The 20,609-nt window shown below is 39.9% G+C and overlaps 1 protein-coding gene across 1 annotated transcript in view; it reads right to left on the bottom strand.

Annotated features, from left to right (window-relative positions):
- LOC120765713 (chondroitin sulfate proteoglycan 4-like) overlaps nt 1-20,322 on the bottom strand; it is a 36,836-nt gene extending 16,514 nt beyond the window's left edge. Inside the window, 6 exon segments of the mRNA XM_040090860.1 lie at nt 2,451-2,649; nt 8,293-8,469; nt 9,574-10,044; nt 10,888-14,445; nt 15,043-15,206; nt 20,281-20,322. Of these exon segments, the coding sequence (XP_039946794.1) occupies nt 2,451-2,649; nt 8,293-8,469; nt 9,574-10,044; nt 10,888-14,445; nt 15,043-15,171 (4,534 nt within the window). The 5' untranslated portion in view covers nt 15,172-15,206; nt 20,281-20,322.
- Nucleotides 20,323-20,609: the final 287 nt, after the last annotated feature.

Genomic DNA, 20,609 nt, shown 5'->3' with positions numbered 1-20,609 from the left:
AATTTTAATTATTTTCTGACATATTCTCCTGATAAAAAAGAACCAACTTCTTATTTAAAAAAGCATCTGGCAGGCTACTATTTTTACTAAGTTGAAAAAGAACCCAAACAAATCTGCTTACGCAGCCTCACTTGCTTTTTTGGCTGAGGCAGGTCAACTGCTTGGTTGACACAGACATTCTGTCATCAACAGAACTCCATTTCAAAGTTCTCCTTGGGTGGAGCATTTATCATTTTATCACAATTAATTTTTTAACATGTATCTGTTCAGAGGTAATTAAAAGGACACCAGAAAGAGGTTTTGTAAAAGCTGCATTAAGAAGAGTCAAAGACTTCAGAACCAACAAGAGTTCAATTCATTACTTCCAAATATATACAGCGAGGAAGAAAAACAGTGAGGGTCTAAGGGAAGGGCCCATATTGCAAATGCAAGAAGGGAGCACCCTAGAGTGAAGCAACAGTGAGAAAGAGAAGGAATTCTTACACTCAAAGAGGGATACAGAAAAGGAAAGGTGTGTTCTAGTTTTGCATTTATGCTGGTGATAGAACAATCAGGGATTATGAAGGAAACAAACAAAATATTCAAGGGGAAAACATGAGAGCAAAGGGGAAGATTTGCAACTCATAGCACAAAATAAGGGGCATAATGTAACTTGTAAGGCTGAGCAATGTGAAGGGAAAATTCTGAGGTCTAATTTAGAGGCACAAAAGCAAAGTATGGTAGTACTTTCATTGGCAGTAAAAAAAAGACACTGAGAATGGAGAGTCATTGCTACGTACAGGTGTAAAAAATGTGTAGTGCCATCTGGAGTAGGCAGACAATGGAAGAGCTGCCTCAGCCAAGATGCTGCTCTTCCCTTTGGAAAGGGCTTAAGTGAAGAGTAGATGGGGATACTTCCAAGAGGAGACAAAGAAGCCAACACACACCCTAAGACTGATGACAAGGAACAGAAGAAACTTAGAGAAAGTGATAAAAAGCAGAATAATAGTAACAACATAAGGAAGGCCCCAGGTCAAGGCTGGGGGCAACAAGATGGAAGTAACAATTACATCTCCAGCAACAGGTCAAGATGAAGGAGGGAAGAAAATAGCTGACTAAGAATTGCAAAGAAGCAAAATAACCAGAGTACTCTGTGAAGCACTGTGGACCGTAAAGGTGAGCAGATGGCAGAACCACAGCGGCTGCAAGACCTGACATACAACCTGGGTTAATTTTACGTTACAAATTTACTCTACATTCCCACTCACTGGAAAATGAAATTTTCTGTTCTTTTCACTTTTATTAATCAAGTTTCACTCTCTATGACTACAGATGTGCATTTGCCCTTTCTGGAACACAGAGTGGATTCATTTCCTCACACTGAGAGTTACCACTGTCCTACCATCATAGGCTTTTTTACATGTCAAAATCTCCCTTGGAATAATTTAAATAGCTTGGCTTACTTTTGTCATGCTCTTGACCTTTCACTTCCTGACCAAATTATTTGAGCAGGATATTCACAGCTCATCAGCTTGCAAAGCAATTTCAGCAACACATATGCGCTCTACAAGACGGTGCATCATAAGGCAGAGTACTTCAACCTCACGAAAACAAAGCACAGATCTGAAGCGACTGCTGCACCCAAGGGGGCACTGGAATTCCAGCCTGCCTCAGGGCTGGCAGAAGAGCCCTCTATCTATCTCTTCTATCTCCATCCCAAAATAATGGTTTTATTCCTTCCATAGCAACTCCTCTCTTCTTTAAACTGAGGTAACACACTAATACAGCTAGAGCAGGAATCAGGCAGCTATCACCCTGTGAAATCCCTACCTCTTCCGACTGGAACCCCACTAGGAAGTTCACTCCTGTGGCTTCCCACCACTGCAACTCAAGGATGCACGAAGCTGCCCTGACTTCTTTTTATTCCCCACACATTCTATCAAATGCACAAAAAAACCCAATCTCTAGCTCTAGACAATAGGAGAAAGAGTCAATGTTTAAAGTTTATTCCTTTTACAGCCTGAAAGGGACACTGACATCACACAGATGAACCATAACTTCATCATCCATCACTGCACTATGGCAGGTGTCTCTGAGACTGTTGGTCCATGAACAGCTCTGCACTGTAGCAAGACAGAAAGGCTTCAGGAAATTTTCAATCACAATAGTCAAAAAAATGGATTTCCTATCTCTGAAAGGTGCATGGAAATGTTCCCTCACTGCAAAACCGCTTTCAGAAAGAAGGTTGCTATCTAATGAACCTCAAGAACACCAAGGTTTCCCAGTGAGCACACATTTACGTAGATGTCAGATTTTTGAGATAATGTACAACCAGTGTATAATACTTCACATAATCATTGTTCCGAGATCTTTATGATGTTACAATGCGATCGTTAACGGATTACAAACACTAATATACTGAATAGGAGCAGTATTCTGGTATCAGATGTGGTATTTCTGAAATCACATACCGTTGTGTACAAATATCAGCTGTCCTTTAATTATATGAGCCTGAGTAAAAGTAAGGATGCTCTTGTTTGGAGAAGACTTCAGAGCCAAGTGCCCATTGCTAGGTGGAGTAATGGAATACACCAGTTCCGATGGTGAGGAGTCCTTGTCTTCTGCACAGAGGTCATCAATAGTTATTTCTGTGACTGAACCCACCCAGACCTAGAAAAGCAAAAATAATTTAAAAATAAGGACAGAAAATGCATACAAAAGAAAACTGGGACAACAGGATATGAAGGATGGGGATGATGACACATGACTCCAAGAAAAAGAATAAAGATTTGCTAGTGTTGCTGTGCAACACTAGCAGCTGCAACAAGTTTCCTTACTGTCCATCCAAATCTCTGATCACAGACTGGCAAAGTTCATCCTGGCAAATCATTTGCAAAATACAAGACCTTGAAATAATACAAGCAAACACTTCCAACACTAGTTAAGAGTTTCAGACAGTTGGAACACTAGTGCTTTATTTGTCAAGCATTATACAAACTCTTAGAAACATAACGAAGTAGTACTATGATAACAGAGTCAAGGAGCTTCTTTCCAACACATACACATGAATATTTCTGTCATCTATTTCACAGCAGGTAAGGCATTGAATATGTTCCACTTTCACCAGCAGAAAAGATATAAGAAAAACAGCCTGAGGACAGCACAAACTCTAACACAAATGGAACACTTCTTGTAGCAGCACTGTTTTCTTCCAGCAAAATGCACTAAAGGCCCTTTTATAGCGTACTAAAAACCCAGAGATGCTCAGTCCAGTGAGAGATGAAACAACCAACGCCTCCAAAAGCTGCCTACCATTTTGCAAGGTTATGATCCCAGAAAAACAGTTCACTAGTTTTTACAAAATGGTATAAAAAACATTATTTACTTCTAGTAAATCTGAATCTGGAGCTCATTCTAAGTCTAATTCCAAAGGAGAGCCATGAGACTGATAAAAGGACTGGAGCCCCTCTTCTATGAAGTCAGGCTGAGAAAATGGAGGTTGTGCAGCCTGGAGAAGAGAAGGTTGTATGGGGACCTCATAGACACCTTCCAATATCTGAAGGGGCCTGGAGGAGGTAGAGAGGGATTATCTGACAGGAACTGGAGTGACAGGCAAGGAGGAATGGGTACACGCTGAAAGAGGGAAATTTAGCTAGATATAAGGATGAAATTCTTTACTGTGACGCTGGTGAGATACTGAAACAAGCTGCTCAGGGAGGCTGTAGATTGCCCAACCCTGACAGTGTTCAAAGCCAGGTTGGATAAGGCTTCAAGCAGCCCGGTCTAGTGGGAGGTGTCCCTGCCCATGACAGGGGGAATTGGGACTAGATGATCTTTCAGGTCCCTTATTTCAAGCAGAAAGGACTGCTCCCTGACTGGATCCCTATCTGACTGAATAATTTCTCATTTGGAAAGTATAAGCAATGGCCCATTTTCTTCTTCATCTCTGCTGTATATATTTGGAGTACAGACAAAAGTGCTAACCAAGAACAATACATATTTATCTCAACATGAAGTGAAATTCTTAAAATATTCACTACATTGATACCAATTATTTTCATGCAAAATTTATAATTTTTATAGCATAAAATCTTAAGAGCCTAAACCTTTAAACACCTCAGCTTGAGCTTCAAACCACATACTGCATCATTCCTTCCTGTCTTCCTAGGGTCTCAGTACACTAGTACTGAGTAACATCTGGTAGTAACATCACACTAAATGGTAGAAGAGGACAAATGATCCTTGACAGAGGGCATTTTTACCTCTGCCAAAGCCTAAAATCACAATTCACAAAGTATTACTTCTACTTTTTAAGATGAACCATGAAAGAAGACCTTTAAAGAGACTGAAATTTGTGCCACCACACCTCAACAGAGGTAAGATTTCGTTTCATGTTGCGTCACAAAACATGTGCCATGGAAAAAAAGATACTAAAATGAAGTTTGATTTTTTTTTTCTAATCAGAAGAAGTTTGAAATGTAAGTTTATAATAGAAAATATCTTTCAATTAGCAAATAGTAATTTTCTGTCCTGAAATATACATTTTGCTGTAATTATTAATATTAAATTTTGATAAAGAATGACACTTCAGACACAGAACAACTAACAGCACAGGGTGACTCAGTGAGTGGCACCAATAAACACATCAGTGTCACATGTTTTGTACTGAGACCTTTCAATTCATCTCAGTAGCACTTGCATAGATTATTCTATGAAGAAAATAGAAGATCACATACAGAATATGCAAAAATACAAGAAATTATAATGGACACGTTATTACATATGGCTCATGAAGTTTCAAATTATTTTCCTTACTAAAGGAAAAAAGAATTAAAATTTCTAATTACAGAAAAAGTGGTTTTTCTCTAATGTCAGTATTTAATTCTGTTGTCCCAGCACAGTACCACTTAATGCTTTTTAAGTACTATACATGGCCTGCAACATGATCCTTGAGGAATGAAAAGAGATCTGAGACCTAAAAGGAATTGTAAGGAAGCAAACTGAGAACACAGCAAGACACAATTATACAAACATCTTATTTTTCTTATCTGAGATCAAAATCTCCCAGAAGAGCGCCATGAAAACTGTATCTGAACTTCCAGGATGTAGCACAACACTGATTTTTCACATGCCTAACATATTTCACAGGCAGAGTCCAAAAAAAGGTTCATGACCTTGCTGATGTGAAATAATTTATTCTGCTCTATTTACAGGATTCAGCTCATCTGTATCAGCTGATCATGCCACATATCCTACCAGACACTCTGTATCCACATTTTAACATTCTAGAAAGCAACTTAGAGAAAACAACAAAAATAATCAGTTTAAATTTGTGGGGTTTTTAAAAAAACTAATTCCAGGAAAACACAGCCCTCTTGAGGCAACAGGAGGATACAGTCATCTCACAGCAGTGCTACCCATGTATTTAAACACATATAATTGCAGCATATGAAGACAGGATAGTGATTTTCTGCAAAACATCCTATTTCCTTTACCCATTCCCATTCCAGAAAGAAAAAAGTCCACAGAACCTGTGGAAATTTTAAGAAATTGTATCTAAAATGCTTCCTAGAGAAAAAACAGAGACAATTTTCCAAAATGGCTGGATGTCTGTCACCCTGAAACTCCTGCCATGGTGCTCATAACATTGATAGCAACAGACAATGCTGTTTGAAGAAGGTACAGATGTCTCTGAAGGGAGGAAGCTAGAGTTAGACTTATTCTAACATGAGTTAGACGCATGCGTGCACATGACCAATAGTTTCTTCCATTTGGACAGAAGCCGAAATTATCTTCCATATGCCCACACCAACATCACTGCCCATATAATGCACCTCTTCACATAAGCTACTTGTCAGCAGCCACATCCTAGCCTATTTTTTTAAAGTATTCAGCAATTCTTTCTAACTCTGTGTATATATATATATATTTATTTTTATATATACTTGCAAAATTTCTGAGGTCCTAAACTTCAGTCAACTCAAACAGTTCTACTGGACTTCAGCTTTCACAGTACTGGTCATTCATTTTATACTTTTGTATATTTCCAACCTTACAAAATATATAGAAGAGCAACTGAGTTTTTAAAACCAACTTTGTTACTCAATATCTACCACTAGCAATGTTCTTGAGGAGCACAGACTGTTTGGCTAGAACATGGGACCAGCCACCATCACCCTGCACAGGAATGAACATCCATCTCATCTCAGTATTTAGCAGGACTAAGAAAAAAACATTTTTTTCCATCTACTGATGATGTGCAATTTGATTTGAGGAAGAATCATCTCAGTGTATTCCTCCCAGCAGATAACTTGACTTCCAGATTTGTTTTAGACTGCACATGAATCCACCATATGTGTACATATTGGTAGCCACTCACAACAAATACAAACTTGATTCTTCAACGATAGCTTGTGCATGACTAACAAAACCACTGGCACAAAGGAAGCATCCTGGTTCTGGTACACAGACTGGCTCCCCAGTAGAGAGGACCAGCTCTGTGTAGGTGAAGCTTTGTCATCCCTGCTCTTGGGAAGCCTAGATTCACAGATATTTTTAGAAAAATCCATAAGCTGCATTGCAGTGCACTGCACAGCCTTAGTTCTGTTAACAGATTGCAATTCCAGCAGTTCAATGTCAACAGTTAAATGCCAACAATATACCAGAACAGAAACCCAGAAATACTTGACTGAACGTTGTGCTCTCCTCTCTGCGACTTGACAATTACTGCGAGCTGTGCTGATGTCTGTGAAGTACCACTGTAATTACTACAACCAGGGAAGATTTTGCCCTGTGTCACCCAAATTGTTTGTGAAGGCAGTCTGCCCTTCTACCAGCAGTCTCTGCACAGGGCAGGATATCTTCTGCTGTGAGCATCTGCAGATTATCTGCTGCACTGTGAGGCTGCACAATACTACCACTACGGTGAGTTTAAAAAACACATATTTTCTCATGTGAAAAGGCTAAATACACAAGCTTACAATCTTCTTTACAGTAATACACTCTCCCTCTTCAACACACAACTAACTACATAAAATTAAATGCATGTTTTAGTACCACCCATTTATAAACTGCATCATAGAGCACTGGGAATTATCGCAGCCTCAAAATATCCTGCTTAGCTTCTTTCAAGCAGATTCCTAAATATCTTCATGGCCTTGACGTCTTCCGGCTAGATTACTGTGCCCACAGGTTCATCAGCTGACCCATGTTCATTTCATCCTGATTTTTGGAGCTATTTAATTTGTTTTTACTCATCAGACCTCAGACTGGAAGTCTTCACACATGGGGGCTTTTTGGGCACAGAGTCTTTACTAAAATGGTTCTGCTTATTGAGTGCTATCACAACACGGACAGATACTATACAAATATGTCCTGGTTTAAATAAGCAAGTTAATTAATTAATCAATCTGAAAATGTACTGAAACTAAAATGACAGTAGTCACCTCTGTAGTTGCAGATAACTTTTCAAAAATCAGTAGATTAAAAAGTCAGCTATGGTTACCAATAGCTAAAGGTAGTATCAGTCAACAACTTCAAAATTTTCTTCAGGATTTTCTGGGGAGAAGGCGGTTAGAAAAAAATTAACATGTTTTTTCTTAGCTCAAAGTATCACACAGTAACAGCTTCAGTGACTAGACTAACATTCTGATGACCCTAGGATTTCACAGATGGCATTACATTATTTGCAACTTTTGAAAAGGGAAACACTCGAGTTTTGTGTAAGAAATACCAAACACATAATAAAGTCTCTCCTGTCCCATCCCACTGGCATATGTGGACAGGAGCAGGGAGCAGAACGTACTTCAGCAGGTCTGATCCTTAAGTGCACTTCATGGCAAGAGGCATAGGGTTAGAAGGCTGTGCAAATACAATAGTGAAAAGCTGGCATTTTCATCATCACTATTCTTGGTACTTTTCTAAGTTATATGTTCATTTACAGTCCTCAAGACACCACAGTAAACAACACAAAAACATAACAACCATCCAGGTGCAAGCCATCCATACTCACAAGCCCTACATCAGTCTAACAGATTTCATGTAACTTTAAGATTAAAAGAATGCTCATTCAGCCTTCTTGATAAACCTTGTAACAGCCAAAAGAGTTCTCCATGTCTAAAATCACCCTAAATACAAATAATCTATGTACTGCCTCCTTTCACTAGCATTAATTTTTCTAAATCCAAGGACTACTACATATTATACTGACAATCCTACCAGAAACAAACCTAATAGTCTGTTCATGACGGTGCATTAAATAGCATCAGAATTAATGGAATTAATTTTAATACTTCAAAATGTTGACAAACATACCTGAAGAATTCTGTTTACTTTTACAACAGGAGCTTCATCATTTACTGCAGTAACCGTTACAAACACAGTTTGGGGTAAACTTTGTTTCCACAACTCCGTGTTATTTACTATCACAGTAAAACTGTCCATCAGTTCTTCACTGTCATCATGAACATAGTAAATTAATTCTTGTTCCACCTGAAAAATATAACAAGCTGAAGAACTAAAGAGGCTAGAAATAAATGTCACATTGAAACATATCCTAGTCATGGCTCTCCATATTTATTGCATGAACATTTTATGGCTTCAAAAACTTTATTTATGTTGTAATATCAGATTGTTCCTCTATCTTTGCTCTATTCACAACAGTTAATTTTACTGCTCATCTGTCCATTCCTCTAGTCAGAATATCCTGCCAGTCTTGGCATTCTCCCTTCCTCGTGATGAAAAAATGGAAATCCAACCCCACTATATTTAACAATGCTTCCTGGAATCTGTAAACTGAACACAGTGCTAGTAGATGGTGACCTACGATACCATTTTGCTTCTTGGAGCTAAATGACTGAAAATTAGCATATAGTGGCTGCCTGTGAGCAAAGAAATTCCCTAAAAAATTACTTTTTTCCCACTTTTCTACTTGTTCAATCTACATACCGTTTCCTCTGGTCTTTTCAAAATGCACCCACAGTCTCACATTTCAAGAGTATCTACTACTCTGCCTGAATGTGAGTGGCCCATCAGTTTACTGTGGCTATAGCACATTAGTCTGTGTCAATACTGCCAACAAGGAAGTGATGTGGTTCACCACAAGCAGGCAGCCTCCCTCTTCACTACAAACAACCAGCTAGAATCAGCAGATCTTCAGTTCAAGGCCGGAATAAAGCTCAAATTCATGTATCTCACTATTGTAGTGCATTATTTGCGTTTATGTTGTATTTCTTTTTATACGAGGTTTTGTAATGGTTTCTTCTGTACCCCGTTCCCATGGAAAACATATCACAAGTTTTGTCCCTGCTCCTTTTCCCTGCCCATCCTCCCTTGCTGGAATGTAATCCAGCTCTGTTCGACTCCCACCTTACCCCTGATTGGGTAGTGGTCCGTCCCTGCCTCCAGGCCCTGCCCCCTGGATAAAAGCAAGGAGAAGCATGTGGATCTCTTTCTGGGGAACAGGGATTGGACTGGGCTCTGGACCCTGCTGGGGCAGGACCCCAGAATCTCACCACCTCCCACAAAATCCTAGTTTTCGGCAAAGCAAAAAAATAATTAATCAAGACTACATCTAAGAAGATCTAAAAACATTACCTGTTTTCTGGTAAATGTAGCTAACTTTATTCCAGGAACACGAGAGTTTTCAACATACCCATGTTTTGGCTGCTCAGTTAAAATGAATTCACAGCTGAGTCCTGCAAAGTGTCTACTAGAAATTTTTAGGTAGTCTTCCACCAGGGCTTTTGAGCCCCCTTCAAATACTGTAAAGTTCTGTACCTCCAGTGGAATCATTCTGGGGATGATGTCTACAGAGATCTCTATTCCACTCACTGTTCTGACACCATTGGTCACATCCAGAAAAAAATGGTCTTCTAGTTGGTCAGAAACTGTCTGCACATACTGAACTTTGCCCTCGTTGACATCTTGTTGTGTGAAGCTCAAAGCTGGCCTTTGGTCAGAACTGAGATAACTTTCTTCTGAGGAAAACCTCCGAATATATCCGTGTACTGGAAGTTGTCTTACTGTGAACACAATCTCAGATGGAGAACTATTTTCATGAACAACCTTAAATTTAAGAACATATCCCAAAATTATTCAAATGGAAGTGGGAGAAATTCTGTAGTTCTCTTCTGAATCTTTCAGTTTTAATTCTGGGATTGTCTGCCTAACTGAACTGACACTTCTTAGGTACATTGTTCACAAAACAATACAATACTTTAAGCATGTCAAATAAAGGTGGCCTGTGGACCATTATGTAACCCCAAATACGTTTTTTAAGTTTTGAAAAGGAACATACTGCATAATTAACTACTGGCCTCACAGCTAGAGATCCCTGCCTGAAACAAGGAATTCAGGATTTCAGCAACATGCAGCCGGAGCCCTCTTGTGGTGGTTACTGGAAGGCTACACACAAAAATTGGGAAGGAAAGAATTAATCAAATAGAAATAGCCCCAGGTTTGTGATTTGATTTGTTTTTTAAAAATTTTGGATGTAACTCTCAAGCAATTTTAACCAGGCTAGCTCCAAATTAAATCAAACAAACCCCTTTCTTCCTTGGCATTTCCCACAAGCTCAACTAAGAACATTACATGGAGCACAAATCATTGTTACACCTAAAAGAAATATATACATGCAGAATCCCCAAATGATAATTTTCTTAGGCATCAATATGTAACAGAATCAAAGACTATGGGAAGTCTTTTTCTTTAATATAATCAGTTTTCCCTCCTAAAAATGGAAGCTTGCTAGTCTCAGTCTCTCCTGAACTAAGCACCTGGAATACAATCATATTAGTGGTAATCAAAAGGAGTTGAAGAAGAGAAAACAAACTAAAGACACTGTAATGCCTAAAAAAGTGAGGAAAAATTGCTACAAGATTGGAGGAATGGACAACATGGTTAACCTACTTGCAGTTTTCCTTTACTGATTTTAACTGGTTTTCCTTCTTCAACCAAGAGATTGCTTTTGTTCACAATCCTTGGTGGCTGCTGATGACTCTCCAAATATACACGAACCTGCAGTCCAGCATCTAGATGGACATCTCCAGCATGGATTGTAAAGCTCAATGTGTCTATAAGGTTGTTGCTGTCATCATGTCTGTAGGTCACATGCCCTTTTATCAGATCAAGCTGAGTAAAGGAATCCGTTAATACATTATTCACATATATTCTTCCACATTTTGGGGAAGAGAGTATTTCATATGTAAGCTCATGATCATTTCTTATGTCTTGGTTTGTAGTAGCACTTAGGTTAGTGGTTGAAATAGTTTCTTCTTTCCCTTTTTGAACCAACAATCCTGTATTATTTGCCAACCTAACATAAGGATTGGTGGCATTAACTTCCAGAAGCAAGGAAGTATAGTGCTTGCCATCTGTCACAAAAAGCACAAAACGCCCAAAATCTGCACCATGATGTATAAATAGGACTCGCTTTTGCGCCAGGTCCACTTGTTTGAATTGGTAGACTCTATGCAAAGTATCATTTGTTAGCACCAAGTCCCCATTGGAAATACCACGTCTAATATATAGCAACTGTCCATCATCAAAATCAGAATCAGGGTCATGATAGCAAAGATCTGCCAGAGTTAATAATCGCTGCCCGTTCCTCACTATGTCAAATATCTTATCAATTACGCGAACCGGTTTCTCATCATTCTTCAGCTGGACAGAAATACAGAATCTAATTTCTAATGACAAAGGTTCTACTTCTGGATCAAAGTTTGTCCTCTTTCCTGACTCTTTGCTGAAAGCTCTGACAAGAAATTCGTCAAACATGGTCTCAGAATCATCATGCACATACATAAGGCACTTATCTGTTATATGTTTATTAGTGAAAGTTGTAAGATTGCCACTATTCTCAAATGAACCAGAAAAATTAGTAAGTTTTAACTTCCCATGTTTAGGAAACTGTATAACTTCATATTGGAAAGTTTTATTATCTGGTGTTTGCACAAACAGTTTCGTGCTTGTTATTAATTCTCCTTCCCCTTCAGTAACATTAAGGCCATTGTTAGTCAAAATAATGTTTCTGAAATCTGATTTGATGTAGACTTCAAACTCATAGAAATTTGAATCCAGATACTTTGTAGAAATGAAAAATCTAAATGAATCATAGTCTTTGTGGTACTGGATCAATTCATACGCCACTTTTTGATCAGTAATATCTTTTTGGCTAAAGACTGAATCTTTTTTCAAAGGCTGGTCATTAAGCAGTAACTGTCCATTCCTGGGTATGGACAGAAGTTTGAAATGCAGCTCATCTTCAGGTATTTCTAGATCTTCAATCACAGCAAAAAGATGACCAGAATTCAAGTACTTCTTTTTTGATTTTTCAATTTCTAGAGGAGCATGTTTCAATAGACTGTACCGTAACCATTTCACTTTGATCGGAAATGTGTATTCCTCACTGGTTCTGTTTCCTATGCTAACTTTGAACTTAAATTGCTCCATAACGTTTTCCAGCTGAATGTCTTTAAAAGTGCTACAGTATCGCACTCTGCTACGCTGCAGAGAGCGTTGAGAAAAAGAGCTGACTTGCTTCCAAACCCCCCTTGAAAGCTGCCTTTGGACCTCACCAAAGTGAGGTGGCTCTGTGATCTTGTACCGTATCTCCAGATCCTGGAGGACAGCATTTGTTTCAACTGCCAGATGCCTAGGTCTTATAAGAGCTGTAACACCTTGGAGGAGAGTTATTCCTGAGTTGTTGACAACTCTGTAATCCAAAGGAACTGCCATGACACGTAACACAACAGTGTTGCTCATCTTCTCACCATCACTTGCCCTGAGAACAATCCTCGAGTTCTTGATGCCTGTGTGGACAAAGAAAACAGTGCCTTTGTTTAAATCCTCATTAGAAAAAGTAGTGATAGCTTTTCCAGGATGCCTTGAATTTTCTAAATATCCTGCATCTGCATTCAGATTTCCAAGCACTGAAAGTCTGAGACCCACAGAATCTGTATCTTTATCGAGAACTTTTATCAGGTCATTAGTCAAGCGTTTCTTTGAGTTCTCTAAGAGAAGAAGCAAGTTTCCCTCAGGAAGTATGATCTCAGGTGCATCATTTACTGGAGTAACAGTAATGCTAAACATATGCTGCTCATTTCCTTCCAAATATGGAGAAACAATCTTCTCACTGCTGATAGAAATGGAGAAATTAAAATAATCATAAGTGTCCTCAGAGCCATCATGGACGTACAGAATCTTCCCCTGCCACACATCCTGCATAGTAAATGTATTTACCTCCTGCAGTGGTTCAACATTCAGTTTCAAGTGTCCATGAGAGGGTGGTTCCTTTATATCAAAAAGAATTTGTGACTGATTAATTCCTAATTTCTGAAAGTCTAAGTTAACTTTAATATGCTTAGATTCAAGTGAAGCCTGTTTGCCCTCTAGCACGATCAAGTTACTCAGAACTAAAAGGTGGCTTTTGTCTTCCTTGCCCAGAGAAATTGAGTTTTCATGGGAAATGGCAAATACAGGAGCTGCTTTCACAGGAGGGTTCTTTACAGTCATCTCTAAAGAAAGATTTGTTTTAGAAGAACTCTGCATTTCACATCCAGCTGAAATGTCCTTAGTTACTAGAACATTCTTCAGTGATTTCTTTTCTGAATTGGCTTTCAGGTTCCTTAAGCAGCCTTTGAAGGATCCTCCTCTGGCATACTTCCCAGATACTGAGATTAACTTAATCACTTCTGATCGTATACTGTCATCTACACCGCCTACAAAGAAGGATCCCTTCAGAAGTGGCAACTTACTCTTGGGAGGTAATGACTTTTTCACAGTTTCTTCATCCAATGTTAGCTGCAAATATTCTGCTGTGAATTTCAGTTTGATGTAGTGCCAGTGGCTATCACTGACTGACCTACGAGAAGAAAGATGGGTTCTACTTTTATGTTTTCCAATGTAAGCTTTAATTAAACCATCTTCCATTTCCATTGCAATGAAATCTCCTGCTTGCCCAGGGTGGAAAAGCAGCAAACCACATGCAGCTGAGGTCTGTAAAGTATACTCGAAGACTCCCTCGTTGTCCACATTCCAAGTTGGGAAAGAAATATAGGACCTGGAACTGAAGAAACTAATGGGTTCTTCCTCACCTGCAAAGAATTCATCACTGCACCCCACTGAAACATCATGGATGTTTTTGAAGCCAGGAAAAGGTCTCAGAGGCATCAGAATGTCTAACTGATTGAATGATACACCATCAATACATCCTCGGAAACGGGGTAGTGCTCCAACAAGGTAGGGGACATCAAGTTTACCAGTACCACCTATGTAGAATCCATAATCAATGTTTAATTCATAAAGAATTCCAGGCATTTTTGCAGTAGTTCTATCACGTTTGTCAATTACCAACGTGACATTATCTTGTTCATGACATAGTTCAACCAGGTGCCAAGCCAAATCATTCAGCTGAGATCTTTGCTGAGAATGCAGTACTCGTTCTCCCCCACCAAAGTTAATTCTCAACTGCAAGAGACAGAATTTTAACTATCAAAATCCAAAGTGATATTTTTCACAATCATATATTAATATATAGTCAGTACATTAATTTTCATCTATTTTAATACTAAGCATACAATTTATAAAATATATTAAAAAAATAAAATCCTGCTAAACTTCTGGGTAGGTTTACTTGCAATCACAAATGTTTGAATAACTGCAGAAGCAGGAATGGACTCCTCTCCAGTTCTGCTAGGAACTACAGCTCCTGAGAGCCCAACTGAAAGGGGATCTTTCAAGAACTAACCTTGCCGAAAAACAATTCCTCACATTCAAGCACTTTCTGTGATGCTAACATCATCAAATTTGAAAATTTGCATTTACTGAATCTCATGCTTTGAAAACAATGCTCTTAAGATCTAGAGATGTCAAAGGCTATAGAGATATAATAAAGAAATAAAAGCCATAACTTGAAATTATCAATTATACTAAGCGACTGATCCATTTCTTTAAACAGAAACTTCTTTAGATATCTTGTTATAAATAACAGCCGTAAGAAAATCTCTGAGCAGTACAGGCCACACATATGTTTCAGCTACAGCTATAAAGCATACTTGTACATACTTGTACATATCCTGAGCGTAGCTCCATTAAACAATAATCACTCTTCCCAGCTGCAAGAAGAAGTAGTCCCTGTGGCTTGCTTGTTCGAAACTGCAACTGTAAGAATGTCTGCGAGGATGCTTCTGCCATGTTCAGCTCCACAAAGCTATCACCATAAAATGATACTGAAAGAAATAAAGGAAAATAAATAAGAAATGGAATCACACACACACACAAAAATATTTTTCTTATTCATACCTAAATATATGTAAACAATTTATATTATTCTCTATATAATTATTCACATACAAATGAAAATAAATCTCAGATATCAAATTCACCAGTCCAAACAATACAGTAAGAGCCCAATGGCCATAGCAGAATGGACAAAGGATGGATACAGTCCAGTCTTCTTATCTCCAGCAGTGATGACCGGGAATGGTAAGAACCATGCAATTATACCAAATAATTTCTTTCAAATACTCCTTCATTTTTGTTCGTTTGTTTCAGGTGTTTTCCTGAGCTTGTCACACCCCAAGTGACAATATACGCCAAGTATTTTGTAGCTGCCATAAAATTTCTCTCTGAAATATTCCTCTAGTTTCCCTTTGGAAACATTTTCATCTAGAACACACTCTTACATCTCCATCAGAGACAATCTATGCCATCTGCGCACAGAAGACCCACAAGTCTCCTGCCACCTGTGTCATTTTCAAATGTTTTCATCCCTCTGTTCCAGACACAACTGCCCTCTTGTGCCCTGTATGCAACCCCCAACACCCCTGCCATCCTGTTAACCAGTCACTCAGATCTGTACAAGCTTCCTTCATCATCTCCTCCCCTCTTTTCTGCTCTGAGGAACAGTAAAAACAGTCAGAGTTCTCATCTGACTACTCACTGCTTTTACCATCCCCATTATTACTGTTCTGAACAGCAGAGCTCCTAAGACCAAATCCTTCAAAATTCTGCTGGTAACTTCCCTGTGACACATTAAAAAAATACATCAATCATCTACCACTCCTCCTATTTAATCAATTACTTAATATACAAAGCCCTGCACTCCAATAAATGCTAAAAAGCCTTTGAGAGCAAACTTCTTATAAAGTCTTCTGAAACTCCAAATCTTGGACACCTTGCCCATCCCCATCAAGAAAACTCCAAGGGGTTTGTAAAGAACTCTTTAAAGAAATCTTCTAGACTCCTCCAAAACTGATGCTTCTCACATGGGCATCTTTTGTCTTTGTTACAGTACCTATAAATTTGAGTTATGGATGTTTGGTTTACAGTCCCCTGGTTATTCTTGTTTTAAATATTGGCATAAAATATACCACCATCCAGGCTTCAGGTACGAGGGAGTTTAAGCACAAGATCAGATATTACCCTTAGCAAGCAAATTATTTTGTCACCAAGTTTTTTGAGGTCAACCCCTCTCCTCCCCTGCCACCACACCAAAAAAGGAATTTCAGTTTGGGAATCTTCCCAATTAGCAATAAATGCCATTTAGTTTAGGTTCTCTGCAGCAGCCATGCCTTTTCTGAGTGTTTCTTTTATACTAGCAACTTAATCAACTGGGTACACAGACCCTCTGCAGGGTTTTCGCTCTTGATTTAAGATTTAGGAGCAGGATTTAGTAAAAGCTTTGATTTCTTCAAGCTGATCCTTGACCTTTTTTTTTTTTGATCCAGACATGTCTATTTTCAAATTCTGTCTGCCAAAGTTTATGATGCTTTCAGATGTGCTTGGATACAGCTTTTAAGAACACTACCAGTTAAACATTTATTTTGCAGTTTTTAGCTTCATTCTGAAATAATTTTCTCATTTTAAAATCAAGCATTACTACAGAGGACTTCTGAAGTTTCAGTGTTCCAGGTCCTACATTAGCTGTCCCCTTGCTTAATCCAATACACTCTGACAATTCTTACAGTGTGGCTTTAACTCCGAACTGGGTTATGTGCAGAGTACCAAATCAAAGACCTCATTTAGCAACTCATTCACGAAATAACAATCAATAATAGTATCTAAAAATTTATTACAGGATGTATAAGAATTCTAGGTAGCTTTCCCATGAACAAGATTTCAGCAAACCCCACAGCCAACAACTATGTAATATCAAGTTACAGTCAGTACCCAGAGAAACATAGGAAATATCTTTACATTACTGAAATATACATATTTCTTCCAAAGAAAGAGTCACCATTGTGCCTAGAAAAATCGATCCCAAGGGGAACAAAAAGAGATTCTTCCACAGCAGTTTGCTTCTAGTTCAAACGACTTTTTTGTCAAATAGTTGAAATACACCTTGCAGGTTTTACATTAAATTTATCCACTGAGAGGACCTATGCCCTTTGCTGTACATAAAAATGTTATTCTGTGAGGTAAATAAACACCTCCTCTTTAAAGCAAGTATTAGAATAACATAACTGGAGGCAAATTCCCAGTGTAAGCAAGGATGTATTAATAAGACAGGAAATAGGTCAAATAATTATAATTTTTTATATTATGATAAATTCATACATTGGATTTTGGGGGAAGAAAGTAAGCAGAGAAATTATGGATTACTCAGTGCAAATTAGAATAACTTAGAATGAAGCTGTAAATACTTTGCACAGAGGTTGCAATAGACAACAGCTTGATATTTATACTATATATGAATTTTCTGGAAAGAAAAAAAGAAACTTAATTTAATCTTCTGCCTTCCATAAAACTCTTCAGAGGCAGAATCTAAAGTCACTGACGGTGGGGCAGGTAGACACTGATCCACCAGAAAACAAGATTTTGTACCACCTACAGTGCCTTGGCATGATTTCTTTTACAGCTAGACAGAACCATATTTTCAATATTCTTTTTTTTCTTGACACATTACTTGCTGTATCACAGATAAGATCAAATTCAACTCTTGATATTGAGAAACATCACCACTACCACAGAATACATAATATGCTTACAAATCTGACAGTGTTGATATTTCAAAAACAGGAGTTGGGTTAACGAAGCTTTACTATGAGGACAAATAGCGAAAGTAATGCAGCAGAATGAGAGCAGTGAAAAAGACCTCCAAAGAATCAAAACAGGACACTTCATAATAAAAAAATATTCCTCCATTTTTGTCGGTTTATCTAAGCTCGTAGCAGATGATATATCACCAGCACATTAGAGACACAGGAAAAATGGAAATGGAAAAGGAAGCTGTCAGATTCATTGGGAATGCCCTTTAAGGCTAAATATAACAATTATTCAAAAGGGAATTATCAGAGTTGATTCACACTTCCTCAGTGTAAAATTTAGTGAGATTTTGGAGATAAACACTACCAGAGTGTGTAACCCTCTTACGCTCACCTAAAATGTACACCATGAAGAATATCCCCATGTTGCATCTACAGATGTTTTACACACCAGAAACAATGTTTAAAGGTACCTTCCAAACCAAAGCATTCTATGACATCCTGGTAAAAGACAGTCCTGTAGTTAAAGCATTGAACATTAAATTAACGGTGCTGATGTTATTTTCTGGTTCTGTCACAGAAACTCACTGAAAATTGAAGAGTTGAGAAAGCCACTTAAAACCTAATTTCAATGCACTGCCTACAAGAAGTTCGTGGGTTTTCTTGCCTTTTGCTGGATTACCCCTGGGTGAGGTTATAGATGTAACAGCACCTGGAGTAAATGAAGAGAGCTGGATTTTAACAAGCTCTCCTGGTGGTGATGGCCTAGCAAATCTCAGTTTGAAGGCAGCTCAAGCAGATCATCACAGGCTGGTGCACCTAGAAGCAGCAGGTTTGTGTCCCTACCAGGTGGTTTGGAAATGTATCGTCAGCTTTGCCTTGCACTGCCTGCAGCGCCAGGAACAGAGGACACTACTCTAACAGTGAGCCATAAAGCACTGGTTGGCCTAACACCCCTAGCAGTAAAATCCACAAAACCCTTTTTTCATGTAATTTAAGACAATGCTACTATTACTAGAGACTGCCATTTCAGTGGAACTCAGATCTTCTGACATCCCTGATATGTCTGAGGCATCCCTATGAGGAATAAAAAAAAATCATCCACTCTGGCTCCAGGGTCTTCAGCTCACAAAACGGATGAAAACATCGTTTAGAGCTCCATGAACTGAAATTCCTTCATGGAAAGAAAAGATTTCAGATTCTTCATGAAAAGAAAAGGTCTATTTCATTTGCAGTATCTGAATTTAATCCTTTCATTAATCTCTTCATTAACTTCTGAAGTAAAAATTATTTTTTTAAGGTTACAATTAAATATTAACAGTTCATTTCTGAACAGTCTTTTCTGCTAGTCAAAGATGTCACACAACCACAGAAACTGACTATTTAACGTGTAAAGGACGTTACAACTACCGGTTTGTCTCACATGGGATTGCAGTCAGGGATAGAAGGTGCCTGAAGGTGGATGAAAAACCGCACTTCTTCAACTGCATGCTGATCCAATAGTTCTTAAAACGTATTTAAACAGTAAACTTTTATTACCAGACTTTTAAGCCCAAATTGCAATGTACTTCAAGTTAGATCTCAAGAAGAAACAGAATCTGCAGCTCAAGTTTTTGGTGGCTTCAATGGTTTTGATGACTGCCCGAGGCCTGCACCTTAACGTGTATCACTGCTGGAGAGGTGATCAGCATGCCTTGAAAAGCCAGGCACAAGACAGCTGAAGCCGTATGCTAAAACTCAGGCACCTGCATGCTGGCTGATATTTATCATGGGGGCTACTAGTTCACATGCATGCAAGAGCAGGGGAAGCAATTGCAGGGAATAGTCTTGTTTATGCCTCAGCACTTTTCCTCATGACATACTACAGTTAGTGTAAGGTGGAGGGAAAAGGTTTACATTTACGTTGCTTGCAAAGCATTCACGCTGTTATTAGGAAGCGGTGTCAAGTCTCAGCCTCTCTGCAGCAGGGAGGCAGAAACAAGGCGGGCTCACACCCGAGCGAAGAGCTCCGCCTTCACTCTAAGACAAGAGGACACGATGCCTTCACAAAATGCCCGCTGTCCCATCACCTGTGCGGCCGCCTGCGCCGCCCGCCCGCCCGCCCCCGCTCCCGGCCAAGGGGCTGCGGCGGCTGCCGGCCCGAGCGTGGGGCCCCCGCCGAGCCGGGCAGGAGCGCTCCCCGTCGGGCTGCTGCTTTCGCGGGAACACCGGCAACGAGCCGCTCCAGCGCTCCGAGCAGCGCCGGCGCCGGGGCTGCGGCCGGGCCGCCCCTTCCCCCGCGGGCGCAGGTGCCTTCCGGCCCCCGCCACGGCCCTACCTGCGAGAGCGGGCCGGCCGGGGGCCAGCAGCAGCACCAGCAGCGCCGACCGCAGCAGCGCGGCGGGCGCGCCGGCCATGCCGGAGCCGCGGCCCGGCCGGGCTCCCCCGGCGTGGGCGGCGGTCGGGCCGCGGCGCGGCCCTGGGGAACGGCGGGGAGTGCCACCGCTCCCGCCCGCCGTCCCGGGACGGCCTCCGCCCTCCTCCCCTCCTTCCCGCCCTCCGCACGGCGCAGCCCCTGCGCCGGCCCGCCCCCTCTCCAGGGGCACCGGCCGGGGTGGGCTCTGCGCGGCTGTGGGTCGGGGTGTGCTTCGGGCGCGACTTGCCGGC

The sequence above is a fragment of the Hirundo rustica genome, chromosome Z, assembly GCF_015227805.2.
Source record: "Hirundo rustica isolate bHirRus1 chromosome Z, bHirRus1.pri.v3, whole genome shotgun sequence".
In the NCBI taxonomy this organism is placed as follows: domain Eukaryota; kingdom Metazoa; phylum Chordata; class Aves; order Passeriformes; family Hirundinidae; genus Hirundo; species Hirundo rustica.
The sequence above is the reverse complement of the archived record's forward strand: the minus strand, read 5'-3'. Positions and strand labels throughout refer to the sequence as shown.